Consider the following 15,942-nt stretch of genomic DNA (forward strand, 5'->3'; position numbering starts at 1 on the left):
TTGAGGATGGTACCGGGTAATGTCCTAGTAATATTAGTAAGTGAAGTATTAAAGGTAAGAGGCTTATGGCAGGGATTGGCAAGTAGCCAGCCAAGGACTAGAGAGGGAAACTTATGGCCTTGTATGAAATTAACCAAGAATGATCATGTCAGGCAGTGTTAGATACTTGGTTGCAAAGAGTAAGCTTCCCTTGAAGCCATGAGTGGCTATGAATACTTGTTAACTCTGCCAGCCTGGGAGGTGAAGTCTTGAGGACCAGGAGCTCAGGTCATTCCTTGTTCGGGAATTCAAGGCCAGCCTGGTTAGACATCCAGTCTGGAAACAACAGAGAAGTTTTCCGTTTAGGCCCTCCTGTTGCCTCCCCTGCCCTGGAGCCTGGCGTGTTCCCGTCCTCACATTGGTTGTCTGTGGAGTGGCAGACTGACTGGAGAGAAGGGGCCTGGTGTTCTGTCAGACTTGCAGTAAGTCAGATAAACGTGGAGGAGATGTCAGAGGGAGAAGCAATAAAAGCCATGGTGTGGGGAATGAGAGGTAAGACAATGGACGGTTTGTTTTGTTGTGTTAATGAACCAGAATTTGTTTACTGTGCAAAAGGACTTTGTCACCAATAATTCCCACTGCAGACTGACAGTGACATGTCGGTTCTCCCTGTGGGTGACTTCAACACAGCAAGGCTCTTGTCTCTGGGGGCTTTGGTCCTCTTCTGTAAATGAGGTGAAGGATCTGTAACCCTGGTCTAGGAATTAGTTTTCTCTGCACTTGGTCTGGGCTCTGGGAAATGCATGTGTGTTGTTGGGAAAACATGTGAGTGCAGTTGTACCCAGGACTGTTTCTAGTTACCCTTTCTGTCACAGGCTGGTTATTTTCGGGGCAGGTGAGACTAGGTTGTGGCCATACTGGTTCCCTCCAGTCAGGCTCTGCTGCTGGAGGGCAGCTGAAAGCTAAAGTTCTAACAGAAGGTTTGCACGAACATGTTTGTGGCTGCGCTAGTTTAAGCCTTTGCCAATCTTTCATTCTTTAGTGTGAATGAATAACTAATCAAGAGAACTCATGAGTCATAAAACCCATGCCATGAATGATGCCTTTTAGCAGGCCAGCGTACCTCAGTCCAGAGATTGGTACCTAGTTGGCCATTTGCTATATGTTGTTGTTATTATTTTTTAACAAAAGTTCAGTCCTTGGTTTTTCTTAGAATTGTTTATGTCCCTTCAAGTATCAACAAATGCTGTGATTTCAGTTTCTCCATTATTTAAGAACTACTCTTCACTAGAGAACCCTGTCCTCTTTGATGCTGTTGATGGGAGTAGACTGTACAGGAGCATAGCCTCTGGGGTGGGTTCGAAGGTCAAAGCTCACCTCCACGGGGATTAACTCTTTGTTCTCAACCTAATTGCTTCACTTTTGGGAGCTTTAGTGAAAACTAAATGACATGAGAACATCCAGACAGAATAATGGGCAAAGGGCAGAGTAGGAAACTTAGGAAGGAAGTTCATGAGAAGATGATAAATGAAAACCAGGACATGTTCTTTTCTGGTGAACTTAAGGGCAATGTCCTAGGGTGACCTTGTGTTCCTGTGTGTACTGTGACAAAAGACAGTCTGGCTTCTCCCTCTTCTGGGTGTGGCCACAGAGCCTCCACTAGCTGCTAAATGACTTCAGAATTGTGTGTTCTCTTTGCCATTTTCCTGAAATGCTCAGAAGATGGGAAAAGATAGTTGGCATGGTTATCACTTTTTATCGTAGTTGGGGGTCGGTCACAAGGGTCCATCCATGCTGTTAGTTGGCAGGAGTGGTCCTCTGTGGTAAGGTGGTAAGGTGTGTACAGAGCTGAGGAGACAGACTGCTTTATAGAAGACATGCCATTTCATGTCTGTGTATGATACAGCTGATCAGTTTTCACTTTTAAGCAGAGGTGTGAGAGAAAGCTCAGTGCTGTAATCGGTCTGGCAGCCCAGCGCAGCATCTGTCGGGTTAGCGTTAGCGGCAGGTTTCTCTGACTGGGAGAACCCCGGGGTCCACCAGCTCCTGCCCACTCTGCCTCTAGTTGCTTTGTGCTCCACCCATTCTTGTGTGCCTGCTACTCCCATGCTTCTGAAATTAGCCCTGCTGTGCAGCCCCCTCAAGGCCTGTCTCATCCCTTGCTGTCGGTTAAAGCCGTGCCATTTATTGCCTCTGCTCATCCACTGAGCAGGACTGTTTGGTGGCCTCTCCTTAACTTTTACAGGAACAACAGCATTATGCAGAGATGACCCTGGGTTGACGGTGTAGAGACTGTCAGCTTGCACTGGTTCATTGGTCACTTACCGCCTCTGCTGCAGGTGCCTGACCTCTGAAAGTAGATCTGACCCTTTAGCTGTTTCTTTTACTCTCTTGGTAAGTTGGTGGTTCTTGCTCTGCTGGTAGGATAAAGAGATTTTCTTTCCTGGGTTCTCGTCTATAAATGATGAGTATGTGGCTCTCTTTGGAATGTTGGTTGCTTTTCTCACCCTCCCTGGTGCTAGGGCACAGCTTTCCCCAGTACCTGGCAGTGCTGTGTTCTCGCTCTGGCAGCATAGTGAAGTTGTGCGACTGAGACAGTGGTCTGTACCCAGCCCTCACGTGCACCTAGGCGGGCCCCTGGGGCTGGCTGTGTAGTGAGCTAGCCACCTAAGCTGTGTCCTGAGCTGCACTGAGCTGCTCTGGTCGCCTGTAGTGACTTACAGCACTGGGACATTTCCTGAGATTTCCTCTCAAGTCTGACACTGACCACTATTTCTGAAGCTCAGGTCCCCTTACTCCAGAAAGTCTATGCTTCCTGTTGCTCTTCAGTACTTAGGAGAATGAGGTGGATTTATGTAATGTACATATTTCATGTAATTCACTAGCCCACATGTAAGTGGCTTTTCTGATATCTTTTTGAGAAAAGGTTATATGTATTTAATTGGTCCAGTTTCTGCCTTATAGTCACTGTTTTCAGTGACCTTGTCAGATGCTGAATGAGTGCCTTTGAGGCACTGTGTCTTGGTGTGTAATAGTGCATCAGAGACCTTGCCTGGAGCAGATGCCTATGATTGGGCCACCCTGACTAGGAGAGGAAAGTGAGCTGGTGTGTGTGTGTGTGTGTGTGTGTGTGTGTGTGTGTGTGTGTGTGTGTGTGTGTGTTGGGGGGGAGACTCCAGCTCCAGGAGCAGGGAAGACATGAAGTGAGGCTGCATTCAGTAATGCCTTGACTTCACTGGGGAGCTGCATGAGCAGGGAGGTCACGTGTAGGCTGGTCAGCTTGGGAGTGGGGCATTGTAGTGAGCAGTGAGCTTCAGGTTCTCGGGGTGGGTATGGGCTCAAGGCTTGATGAATGGAGAGGAGACTAGGAGATGTGAATGACAAGATGGAGGTAGGAGCCCAAGATGTGACTCCTGGGTAAATGTAGGGAGCAGGAAGAAACAGGGAAAGAAATTCTGGGGTTTCCCCATGCCCAGAACCTGACCTTCTGCAATGTAAAATCCAGAGAAGCAGTGTCTGTTAGACATTCTGAAACCGTTCAAAGCTAGTTTCAGGAGTTAGAAGTGTTAAACATGTGCCCTCCTTTTGGAGGTTCAGTGGGTGGATGAAAATGTCTTAGTCAGTGAAGGACAGAACTGAAGAAATGTGCTGTATTTAGAATTTGGTGCCAGAAGCAGGAGCCCCAGAGGAGAGCTGTTGAATGACATGGTATGTAGTGTCTCATTCCCATTTTACACAGGAGGAAGCAGCTTAGAGAGGTCAAGGAAACAGTCTAGCACTGATTAGCCCAATGGAAGATGTCAGACCAGCTTTCAGCCTGAACACAGGTCTAGGTTATCTCCATCTGCTACCCCTGTTTTTAAATTACATAATCTTTCCACTGAGGAATGTACAATTCTTTTCAGCTCTATTAAAGACAGGGCAAGGTGACCTGTTTATTTTCCCCTCCTTTTCTGAATGTTCTGCATGTGTTTATTTGAAGGATAAATACAGAGGTAGATTTAGTTTTTTGTTTTGTTTGTGGTGCTGAAGATGGAATTTAGGGTTCTTGCATGCTGGACAGGTGCTCTGCCACGAGATAAACTCTAGCCTTGTGATTAATTTTTTTAAAACGATAAATTCCATTTGAGCAAATTGGCCATAATGGGTTGTAGAGGAATAGGTGAGGATGAGACTATGTCCTGCCAGACACTGTGGTCTGCACTTCTGCCTGTGGAGACATGCGGCTAAATAGACTCATTGGAAGTACTTTTCCCTTTTAATTTTGGACATGAGAGGAAAACTAGTAACTGGGAACCAGTTCCTTAGACTCTGCCTGTTCTGTGGCTTGCAGATAGGAAACACTGGCAGGCATACTTTCCTAACCTGGTGCCATGGGGGACTCCTGAGGCTCCCCTGCCCAGGCCTTCTGGCCCTGCTGAACACTCTCTCTGGTAACCTGCCATCTGCCATTTTGCTGGAAGCTTTTCTCACCACGAACCACTTAGCTGCAAACTGTGTCTGCCTCTGTTTGTTTGAACAGGGCCCAGAAAAGGCTGGCAAGGAGCAGCCACAGATGGGAGGTGAAGGTGTTGGAGAAATGGTCCTCACCGGGCTCCCACAGCAGCAGGCCACAGGAATGGACAGTGATGAGGAGCATGCTTTGGCTGGCTTCTCTCTCCTCTGTTCTGAGATTGGTCAGATTTGAACAGCAGTGAGCAAGGCTCCGTTTCGAGGCCTCTGACTCTTTCTCCTGTGTACAATCATAAGTTGGACTTCTAGTCTTGTCTTAGCCTGATTGGGTTGGGGTGACTGATCACTTCTACTTTATTAGAAAGGTCCTGCCTTTTTTTCACTCCTAACATTGTGTGTTGGCAAGATTTCTGTGCTAAGTAGACTTCAAAGCAGAAAAGTTTATTTGGCCTGTGCCAAAAAAAGAGGCTTATTTAGTCCATGCTCACTTTGTCACATTGCATTTGGGCCTTGGTGGCTCCATACATCATGGTGGGAGCATGTAGCTGAGGGAGCCAGTCACCTAATGACAATCGGAAATGAGTTGGAGAAAGAGGACTAGATTGGGTCCCGCTTTCCCAACTCCTTCCACTAGAGCATACCTCCGAAAGGTTCCACCAGCACTGAGTAGTGGCGAGGCAGGGGACCAGGCCTTCGGAGGATCTTTGGGATCCAAGCCCCCCACAGCACCTTGGTACTGTGGGCAGTGCAAGGCATCTTGGTGCAGGCGTTAGGTCTGGCTTGGATGTGTTGCTGGCATTGTCGTCCCTGGTTGCCTGTTGTTGCCTGAGACCCTTGAAATGGGGTCGTGGCTCAGTGAGAACCGGTTGTCAGGGCTGCCCTGGTCACCATCAGGTGTTTGCTGACCAGTAGCTGCATAAGTGTTTACATATCTTTTAGAACTGGAAGGAACCTCTTAGCACCTTGAAGGAAGGAGGGTGTGGCCTGCATAGAGTTGAACCGACTGGGCGTGGTAGTGCGATGGTCTCCTGCGAGTGTGTAGGTAATAGGCCAGGACACAGCTGCTGGTTAGTACAACAGGAAAATCTTAAAATTGGTGCCATTTGACAACCGTGTTTTATGTGGGGGAAAAAGAAACTAAGACACAAAGTCAAGAAACTGAGGCCCCAGCATCTGGCTTGGTGAAGGTCACAGAGAAAGCGGAGGGTTCCTGCTCTGTCCTGATGGTATGGTAAACCTTTCTGGGTTCCAGGGCAAGTCTGCCCTAGCTCAAATCTTGACTCCCAACACTGGCCAGGAACTGGGGAAACTTCCCTTGTTTATGAGAGGGCCAGCGTGGGAGAATTCTTCCTGCCTCTTGCATCTGATTTCTAACTTATGGTACTTCTGTGGGTTGAAATGTATAAATATAAAATTTTAATAATTTGGTAATTTTAAATAAAATAATTAAAAATTATCTAAGATTAATCACTGAAAATATGACTAGTGCTCCTGAGTTCTTTTCATTCATGGTCCTGCACTCACTTGCATTGAATCCCAGCCTAGCCATTAAGCAGCTGTGTGATCTGGGGCAGGTCCAGTCACTTTGTGCTCAGTGTCTCCATGGGCCAGTGAAGGGAAGAGCATTTAGAAGAGCTGCTTGGGAGTATTGCCAGTTCCAGGTGCCAGCAGATGGATTTCTTACGTTACTTCTGTGTCTGAGAGCCTTTCTAAAAAGTGGCATGGCACTCTGAGCGAGGTGTAAGCAACCTGGGTGGGATTCGGACAGAGCCATGGGAGGGTGGAGGCAGGCTTGGAGGGTGGAGCCAAGCGCTGGGGCTTTATGCAGTGGCTCCATATAAGATTGGCAGTGGGGGCAGCGCTAAGGAACCTTCCGCAGTCTCTGTTACAGTTGGTGTTATTGCCCCAGTGACCATTAGTGTGTTGTACTTTCTTGGGGCATTCGTGTAGCTTGGGCACGGCAATTATGTTTGATAACACTTTCTTCTATGTTTGGTAATCACTTTCTTGCCCCAGCATCGCCTTTCCAAATATTTTAGTTGCGAAATAAGAAAGGAAGTTCCTTTTTTTTTTTTTTTTTTTTTTTTTGTTAAATTCAGTTATAGTGTTGTAGAAGTCTGTTCCTAGCTGGGTGTGGTGGCGCACGTCTTTAATCCCAGTACTCTGAAAGCAGAGGCAGGCAGATCTGAGTTCGAGGCCAATTTGGTCTACAGATTGAGTTCCAGGATGGCCAGGGTTACACAGAGAAACCTGTGGGGTGGGGTGAGGTGGGGTGGGTCGTCTCTGAAAAGTGTCCATCCCTGTTGGAAAAAAATGCAAAAAGTTAAAATTTTGGTGTTTGCATACAGAGTTTTTCCTTGAATTCTGGGTCTCATAGGTGGTGGTGGTGGTGGTGGAGCTATGCCATTCCTCCAGCTTTGGTGTAAGTATTTCTCAAATTCTTTTAAAGCAATGTAACTTCCTGGGGGGAAAACGCCAAAACCACAAAATGGGCTTTATGTCTGCAGTGGGAATTACTTAACTACTTAAGAGCTTTTCCCATGTGTTTTTTTTTTTTTTTTCCTTCTTTTAAATGGGATCTTTGCCTTATTATCTCCCTTCTATGAGCTTCTCTTACAAGAGTCAGTGTCTGGGTCACAAGTAAAAGATGCCATCTAATGCTGGGGGATATGCAGTTGAGAATCTGGGTGTTTTCATCCCTCTCCTCAGGTAAGTTTGAAGAATACCTGTTTGAAATTGGTGGAAAGGGTTCCTTCAAACCTTTGGGGACTCCGAGTCTTCTAAGAAAGGCTGGCATTTCCTGAAGGGCCCAGGAGCTTTTCTGCTCTCCTCTTTTCCTTTCTTCGAAGGCTCTAGGCCACAGATGTGTGTAATACTAGATCCCAGGTCTCCAACCTTTTCATTCTTGAGCCAACCCCCAGACTTCACCAGTTACCTGGGGCAGAATGAGGTTGTACCAAATTGAGAAAAGAATGTGTGCAAAGAGCCCACTCCAGGATCCAGCTCACCCTTGAATCTTAGGTGATACTCAACCCCATCCCTATTTTCTTTACTCATAAAGTGGCATCCTGTGAACTTGGCAGGGGGTAGGGTGGGGTTGGTAACAGCCAATGGGGTAATAGGAAGATGCTCCATAGATGACCTCTTGAGCAAGTACAGTTGAAAGGATGGTGTCCCTTCAAGTGCATTTACATGTTCTCAAGAAGGATTAGTGGACTGGAGAGATGGACGGCTCAGTGGTTAAGTACACTGGCCGTTCTTTCGGAGGACTTAGGTTTTGTTCTGAGCACTCACGTGGTGGCTAGCAGCAGTCTGTAATTCCTGTTCCAGAGGATCTTAGCCTCTTCTGGCTTCTGCAGTGTGTGCACAGATATACATGCAGGTAAAACACTCATTTACATACATATATATATATATATACACACACACACACACATATACATACATACACATACATATACACATGCATACACACAAACATTTGTACATGTATGTATATGTAGATACGTATGTATGTATATGTATATATATATTCAATAATTTTTAAAAAGAAGGACTGATGGATTTAGGAGAAATGTCTGACTGGATTTCAGTAATCCCTGGCCCCACAACCTAGACATGTGGCTTGTTGGTTTACCTGCAGTCATTTTCCTCTTATACTGCATCTTCGGAGAATTCACTCTAGAATTTCACAGCCTGCTAAAGTAGTGTGTGTGCTTCACTGTCTTCTTCTGTAAGCTGTTGCCTTTTATTTACTGATATTTCAATTTTTTACTAAATTGAAACTATGTCTGAGTGTTCAGCTTTTGCCTATAATTATAGTGTGTACAGTTTTTTTTTGTTTTGTTTTTGGCTTTTGGTTTTGAGACAGAGTTTCTCTGTGTAGCCCTGGCTGTCCTGGAACTCACTCTGTAGACCAGGCTGGCCTCAAACTCATAGAGATCCACCTGCCTCTCTCTCCTGAGTGCTGGGATTAGAACCGTGTGTAACCACTACCTGGCTTGTGTGTACTGTTTTGTTGTTGTTGTTGTTTTCCTGAGCACCTTCCCAAATGTTTTCCTCACGATCGTTCTCTCTGTTCAATCCCATACTTTTCCTTGTTGCCTCTTTCAGAAGAGAAAGAGCCCACAAGAAAGAGACTAGGAGTTCTGAGGGAAGCGCCTTCTTTGTGTGCACAGGTGCTTGTGGACATACGAACATTGACCTGCCACAGCACAGTGTGGAGGCCCAGACTAACAACTCGAGCTGGTCCTCATCTTCTGTGCTGTGTGATGTGGGCTCTCTTTTGTGGTGGTGGTGCTGAACCCAGGGGTTCTGTAACCAGTACCTGTCCTCCTCTAGGAACACAGGGATTACAGGCGTGCTGCATGTGCCCAGCTTCGTGTGGATTTTAGGTGTTCAAACTCAGGTCCTCTGCTTACATAGCAAGTGCTGCACCCTCAGCCCAGAACTACCAGTTTAAAGAGAACCATTTTCGGGGCGGTGGCGGCGGCAGCGCACACCTTTAATCCCAGCACTCGGGAGGCAGAGGCAGGCGGATCTTTGTGAGTTCGAAGCCAGCCTGGTCTACAGAGCGAGATCCAGGAAAGGCGCAAAGCTACACAGAGATACCCTGTCTCGAAAAACCAAAAAGAAAAATAAAAAAGAGAACCATTTTCGAGGCCTGGAGAGATGGCTCAGTGGTTAAGAGCACTTGCCGAGGACCAGATTTGGTTCCTGGCACCCACGTGGCAGCTCCTAACCATCTGTAACTCTAGTTGCAGGGTAATCTGATGCCATTTTCCAGCCTCCATGGGCACCAGGCATGCACGTGGCACACATGAATGCATGCAGGTAAACACTCAAAACACATAAAATAAAAGAATTTTTAAAAAGAGAATGGGAACCTTTTATTTTTGAATTGTGTCTTTTGAAAAGTCTATTTTGGGTGTGGTGGCACATCCCTGTAATCTCAGTCCTTGGGAAGTGGAGGCAGGAAGATCAGATATTAAAAGTTGGTGTGGTTACACAGTAAGTTTGAAGTCAGCCTGAGTTACGTGTGACCCTGTTTCCAAAAGCAGTCAAGCTTAAAGGTGTCTGTGGCTTTTCTAAATTAAACTACTAATTATTTATCAGCATCAGATACTAACAAGATTTTGTAAGATGTGCTCACAGAGTCGGCCTGAGAAGGATGTGGGCAGTTAGCTATTATTCACCCCTGTGTGGCCAGGGGTGCTTTAAAACTATGATTAAAAAGGCAGGCGTGTTTTGTGGTTTTCTTCTTGTTGTAGTATAGGCAGCTTTCCTTTCTGCTGCTCAGAGGTGGGATCCTGGAGAGCTGGGAATGGGGGAGTGGCCTGTTTGAGTGTGTCACTTTCTCATGTGCAGTGGCCTGGGGAGTGGTGGTTTGCGTGTTTGTGGAGCTGTTTTAGATCAAAATGAAAACATTGAGACACTGGGAGAGACCCTGTGCACTTGAACTTTGGACTTTGGGCCCAAACAATATAGCAAGACTCTGCCTCCCACAACAAACTACGTAAGACGATCCCTTTAATTTACGGAGTTGCTCTTTGTATTTGTAGAAGTTTGGTCCTGGATTCCCTCAGACATGAGAGTTCGTGGGTGCTTAAGTCTTATGAAATGGCAATTTGTATATAACCTGGCACACTCTCCTGGGGTACATTTAGTTTGTTGTTGTTGTATGAGAGTCTGGTGTAGCTGATGCTGGCTTTGAACTCCTGGTCTCCTGCCTTACCCTCATAAGTAAGTCCTGGGAATAGAGCTGTACACCACCACTCACGGCTCCCTCTTGTGTGCTTTAATAATCTCTCCTTTACTTACCATGCTCACTTGCTACAGTGTAGACACTGTGTAAATAGTTGTTATACTGTATTGTTTAAGAAAGAATAGCAAAAGGTAGTCTGCAATGTTTGTTAGGCACAGGCAAGTTTGGTTTCCTTTTTTAAAATTTTTCATTTTATTTTGTATGTGTGTGTATCTGCATGTATTTCTATCATATGTGTGCCTAGTGCCTGAGAAGATGGGAAGAGAGCGTTAGATCCGCCAGAACTGGAGTTACAGATGATTGTAAGTTGACCCGGGTGCTAGGAACTAGACCTGGGCCCTCTGCAAGGGCAGTCAGTGCTCTCTCTGCAGAGCTCTCTCCAGCCCCTCTTGTGTGTTTGCTCTACAGTTACAGAGGGCTTAATTATGAGCTGTCTGTAGTAGAGCCGTTTGACAGTCCTCAGCACAGACTACTAGATCTATTACAGGAGACAAAGTAGCCTTGAATTCCTATGATCTGAGCTGTCTGCGATGGAAGTTTCTCAGTGTTCTCAGAAGAACAAATCCTTTTCACCTTGGAACTTTCGGTTAGGAGCCAGTGGACCTAAAACAACCCACTAATTTGTATTTTATTTACGTTAGTAGGTTAGGAAATAATTCAGTGTTGGGTCTGCGTTTCTAGAGAAATGACAGAAATTCAGAGTAAATGATATGACATTGTATGTAGTGTAATGTAATATATAGTGATGTTGTGTGCACCTGTGCATATTGGATCACAAAAAAATGATGAATTATTGGCAAGTTAGTTTGCAAAGCACTGATTTGTATGTGCCTTTTTAAGCAGAGTAGTTGAACAACCATGAAGTTATTTACTGATGCTTGCCTCTATCCACTGAGTGTCTAAAATAACGTTGATAGTTAGCCATTACTACATAGTGATTGCAGTGGGCCGGGCATGATTTCAAAAGCCTTGTATACAAAAATCACATAGTTTCTAGAACCATCCCACTTTATAGGTAGAAAATTGATACTTAATTTGAACCAGAGCTAGTGAATCTGGAGTCCTTATTCTAAAACATTTCTTTTTGGGAAGACTTTAAAAAAAAAAAAAAAGAATAGGTCTCACGGTATAGTCCTGGCTGGCCTGGAACTCAGTGGTTCATTTCCCTCTTGAGTTGCTGGAAGTGAAGGCAGATGTCACCATGCTAAGGAGCTTTCATGAAGCTCCTTAAAAAAGTAAGAAGACCTAAAGTGTACATGGAATTCAAATTCAGAGTTAATTAATATGCTTCCCTAACTCTTATTCCAGATATGAGAAATGAGTGTTGGACGTCGAAGAATAAAGTTGTTGGGTATCCTGATGATGGCAAATGTCTTCATTTATTTGATCGTGGAAGTCTCCAAAAACAGTAGCCAAGAAAAAAATGGAAAGGGGGGAGTAATAATACCCAAAGAAAAGTTCTGGAAGATATCCAGCCCTCCCCGGGCGTACTGGAACCGAGAACAAGAGAGACTGAACAAGTGGTACAATCCCATTCTGAACAGGCTGGCTAACCAGACAGGGGACTTGTATATGTCTCCTAACACAAGTCATCTGGGCTACTGTGAACCAGACCCAAGGGTCATGACAGCTGTGACAGATTTTAATAATCTGCCGGACAGATTTAAAGACTTCCTCTTGTATTTGAGATGCCGAAATTACTCACTGCTTATAGATCAACCGAAGAAATGTGCAAAGAAACCTTTCTTACTGCTGGCAATTAAGTCCCTCATTCCACATTTTGCCAGAAGGCAAGCAATTCGGGAGTCTTGGGGCAGAGAATCCACCGTGGGGAACCAGACAGTAGTGAGAGTCTTCTTGTTGGGCAAGACACCCCCCGAGGACAACCACCCTGACCTTTCAGACATGCTGAAGTTTGAGAGTGAGAAGCACCAGGACATTCTCATGTGGAACTACAGAGACACATTCTTCAACCTGTCCCTGAAGGAAGTGCTGTTTCTCAGGTGGGTGAGCACTTCTTGTCCAGACGCAGAGTTTGTTTTCAAAGGTGATGATGATGTGTTTGTGAACACTCATCACATCCTGAATTACTTGAATAGCTTATCCAAGAACAAAGCCAAAGATTTGTTTATAGGTGACGTGATCCACAATGCTGGGCCTCATCGGGATAAGAAACTGAAGTACTACATCCCAGAAGTCTTCTACACTGGGGTCTACCCACCGTACGCAGGGGGAGGTGGATTCCTGTACTCTGGCCCCCTGGCCCTGAGACTGTACAATATAACTGACCGGGTCCACCTCTACCCCATAGATGATGTTTATACTGGAATGTGCCTTCAGAAACTGGGCCTTGTTCCAGAGAAACACAAAGGCTTCAGGACATTTGATATTGAAGAGAAAAATAAAAAAAATATTTGTGCATATATAGATCTAATGTTAGTACATAGCAGAAAACCTCAAGAGATGATTGATATTTGGTCTCAGTTGCAAAGTCCTAATTTAAAATGCTAAGGTACATCTGCGCTACCTACGTTTCACACAGAGGCCTATCCTGTCTAGTTCCCACATTGTGCTTTCACAGTAGGGCAACTTCTGTGTGAAGCCATCAGCCTTGATGAGTAGCATCTGGGCCTTCAAGCCCTTCAGTTCCACACCTTTGTGGCCAGAGAAAAGCTGAAGATAATTCACCATGGCAGGATGATTAGTTCTGACCCTTCTTCTGGCTGCCGGTCCTCAGTTTCTAATTTTTCCTTCTCCAAAATCAAGTTTAGAATTTGACCATGAAGATCTTTTTTTGTCCTTGTAATGGTATACTCCTGTTTCCATTATAACTGATTGGCTAATTTTGATTTTGTAGGGCATGATCTGGTGTTTTTGTGAAATGGAATTATGTTTGTTTTCATAAGATTTTGGTGGATTTTTAAAATTGTCTAGAAAGTAGACTGATGTCAAAATTCCTGTCACCCCAACAGTATTCTCCTTGTTATTAGAACCCGTCACTTTCTTGACAAAGGAAAGTCACTGTGCAGCATGCGCAGTTCATCTTGTCCGGCCTTGGGCCATGAGAAGGGCAGAGGGTTTTCTTTTCCTTGTGTTTGATTTGCTGGGTGGCATCATGATAGCTGACCCAGTTTTAGTATTTTGGAAATCCTGAGTGTGATTCTCTAATGGCCAACTGAAGACTGAGTAGCCCGACAGCCATATGGGTTTGTGAATGTTCACTGTGGGTCAGGGAAGCATTTGTGACTTTTGAACTTGAAATGAAAAGATTGAATTTGAAGGCATTTGCTTATGTGGTTTGTCAATTTAAAACTGCAGGACTCTATTCTTGCCATATTCTCACACTTTGCTTAGATGAAGCTCTTCGGGTAGTGATGCTTCCCTCTCTGAGTGTAGAAGTGCCTGTGTTTTTATTTATTGTTCAGATCAAAGACCAAAACATTTTCTTAAAAAATATTTTGTGTAATATTTTATTTGTATACAGTGTTGTTTGTGAAATATTTAACTAGAGCATGATATTTTATTTTATTTTTCTCATTTTTTAATTAGTTTTTTGAGAATTTCATACAACGTGTTTTGATCACATTCACTTCCCCCAACTCCTCCCAGATCCAGCCCCCAGCATGATGTTTTAAATGTTAAGCTGTAACATATGTTGAATAAAGTTAACTCTTATTTTTGAATTTTAAAATTTGGATTGGGGGGTATGAACTGCTACAGTCGATAAAGTTCTGCCAAATTACTGCTTACACCTTGTGTCTTGTAACATGCTTTCTTGAAATAGTTTTGTGTTTTAGAGGGTTCTCATCTGTGCTACTGGGGACTGGGGAAAAAAAGGGGAAATAAAGTGACTGTATTTTTTAATTATCATGTGTAATAATTATCTTTCTGTTCTTGTTTTCTTGTGTTTTATTATATCTTTCCCAAGCCCTCTCTCCCAGAAACCGTTATATTAACTGTCTATCTCTGGGTTAGCCACTGCTGCATCTCTAGTCTCAAAATGCTTCACAATTAAGTCATGGAAAGGTACTGTTTGTGGCTTCCTGGCAGCTGTCCATCCCAACCAGTGCTTGCTCTCTGAGAACCGCACTCTGTGTAGTCCTGGCTGTCCGGGAGCTCACTATGTTGGCCAGAGCTGCTGCTGCTCCTGCCTCCAGAGTGGTTGAGTTAAAGGCGTGCACTCAGCTGTAACCTGCCTGGAGCCCTTGCATCCTAAGTGTCTGTAAGAAGGACCCAGACACTCCCATCCAGCGGCTTGCACTGTTTTTCCCAACTTGTCAACTACTGCACACCTCTGTGCCCTTCAGAGGCCTGCCTGATACTGACTAAACCATTTTACTGACTTGAGTAACCCAGATCTGGAGCACTTGCTTCTGTCACTTTCTTTAAAAACATGTGAGAAGTATAGAAAACTCATGCCCTCTCCTTGACTTGGGACCTTTCAGAAGCACACTCTAAGGTGAGGCTTCTAGTGTGTGTAGTTTTGGACCTGGGAAGGGAAGGCAGCTGCCTTCTGAGAACCCTGGAGGGAGTGCAGAATGTATGCTCACAGTATATGAAGCCAAGGAAGCTGGGCTGTTTTCTAAAACAGCTTTGTCGATGGCGTAATTTTTCACAAAGTGTGTACAATAACTTAAAAAAAAATGGGCTGCAGGGTTACACAGCCACTCTTACTATAATGTACTCCAACAGAAATTTGGTTGAACCCTGACAAATGTTAGCTTTCTATAGGATTTCTGTTTATTTGATAGTCGTACTATGTGGCTTAAGGTGCCCTTAAGCTATTCCCGTCTCAGTTTCTCAAATGCTGAGGTTACAAGGTTTGAGGCACCATGCCTGGCTGTAGACATTTTTCTCTTGCTGTTTTTGCTTTTTAAAACACTTTCTGGGAGCTGGGGTGTAGTTCACTCAGTAGAGAGCTTGCCCATTATTCACAGAGCCTTGGAATCAAACCCTGGGGCCAAATAAACCTGGGATGGGGTGTGGTGGCACATTCCTGTGTCCCAGCACTCTCCGAGGTGGAGGCAAGAATATCAGAATTCAAGGACATCCATCCGTTGGCTACAGGAAGTTGGAAGCTAGTCTATGGTACATGAGACACTGTCCCATTCACTTGCACTCCACAAAAAAACCCAGCAATGTCTTGTTTTCTGATTGCTTGTTCCACAGGAACCTGTTGTTTATGAGTTGATGCCAAAAATGAATTTGACTTGAAAGTATTTAATAGTTACCTCACAGTGTGTTGCTAATATTTTCACGGAGAGAATACTAAGTGATCTTGGCATTTTTTTTATGAACTCAGTTGATACGTAAAAATTCATAAGAAGTCTTTAAAACATTCTTTGACATGTATGATGTGTATGTGCACACATGTGTCATGCCACCAGAAGACAACTTTGTGGAGTCATTTCTCTTCTCCCACCTTTATGTGGGTTCCAGGATCGAATTTAGGTGGCCAGGCTTGCTTGGCAAGAGCCTTTACTCAGCGTGAGTGACCCTGTTGGCCCCTCAGGAAATGTTTTGTTTTCAAGTATGTGTACCCCAGGTCTGGCTTCCGTGCTCAAAGGCTGCAGGTGGGTCTCACTGAGTGTGTCTTCCTTTACTTTCATGGATTAAGCAGGTTGGGAGCCTGTGGCTTTGATCTCAGATGCCAGAGCTGCCTTCTGTCCTCTACAACTCCGGTTCCTTCCAGCCTGCAGCTCAGTTGAGGGAAAACCTCTATAGGTAGGTAAGCAGTTGAGCTTAAC

At 44.7% G+C, this 15,942-nt stretch overlaps 2 protein-coding genes across 4 annotated transcripts in view; one reads left to right on the plus strand and one right to left on the minus strand.

Annotated features, from left to right (window-relative positions):
- LOC128109023 (translation initiation factor IF-2-like) overlaps positions 1 to 5,187 on the minus strand; it is a 22,105-nt gene extending 16,918 nt beyond the window's left edge. Inside the window, exon 1 of the mRNA XM_052736027.1 lies at positions 5,073 to 5,187. Within this exon, the coding sequence (XP_052591987.1) occupies positions 5,073 to 5,187 (115 nt within the window). The remainder of the gene's footprint in view (positions 1 to 5,072) is intronic.
- B3gnt2 (UDP-GlcNAc:betaGal beta-1,3-N-acetylglucosaminyltransferase 2) overlaps positions 1 to 14,059 on the plus strand; it is a 24,807-nt gene extending 10,748 nt beyond the window's left edge. For 2 of the 3 annotated variants that reach the window (XM_052734703.1, XM_052734704.1), the window contains exon 2: positions 11,504 to 14,059. In XM_052734703.1, coding sequence (XP_052590663.1) covers positions 11,513 to 12,706 — 1,194 coding nt within the window. In that variant the 5' untranslated portion in view covers positions 11,504 to 11,512 and the 3' untranslated portion in view covers positions 12,707 to 14,059. Of the gene's footprint in view, positions 1 to 9,311; positions 10,498 to 11,503 lie in introns of those variants that run through there. The other variant, XM_052734705.1, reaches the window with a different exon arrangement.
- Positions 14,060 to 15,942: the final 1,883 nt, after the last annotated feature.

This window comes from Peromyscus californicus, unplaced genomic scaffold, assembly GCF_007827085.1.
Source record: "Peromyscus californicus insignis strain IS unplaced genomic scaffold, ASM782708v3 Scaffold_13__1_contigs__length_99412109, whole genome shotgun sequence".
Taxonomy (NCBI): Eukaryota; Metazoa; Chordata; class Mammalia; order Rodentia; family Cricetidae; genus Peromyscus; species Peromyscus californicus.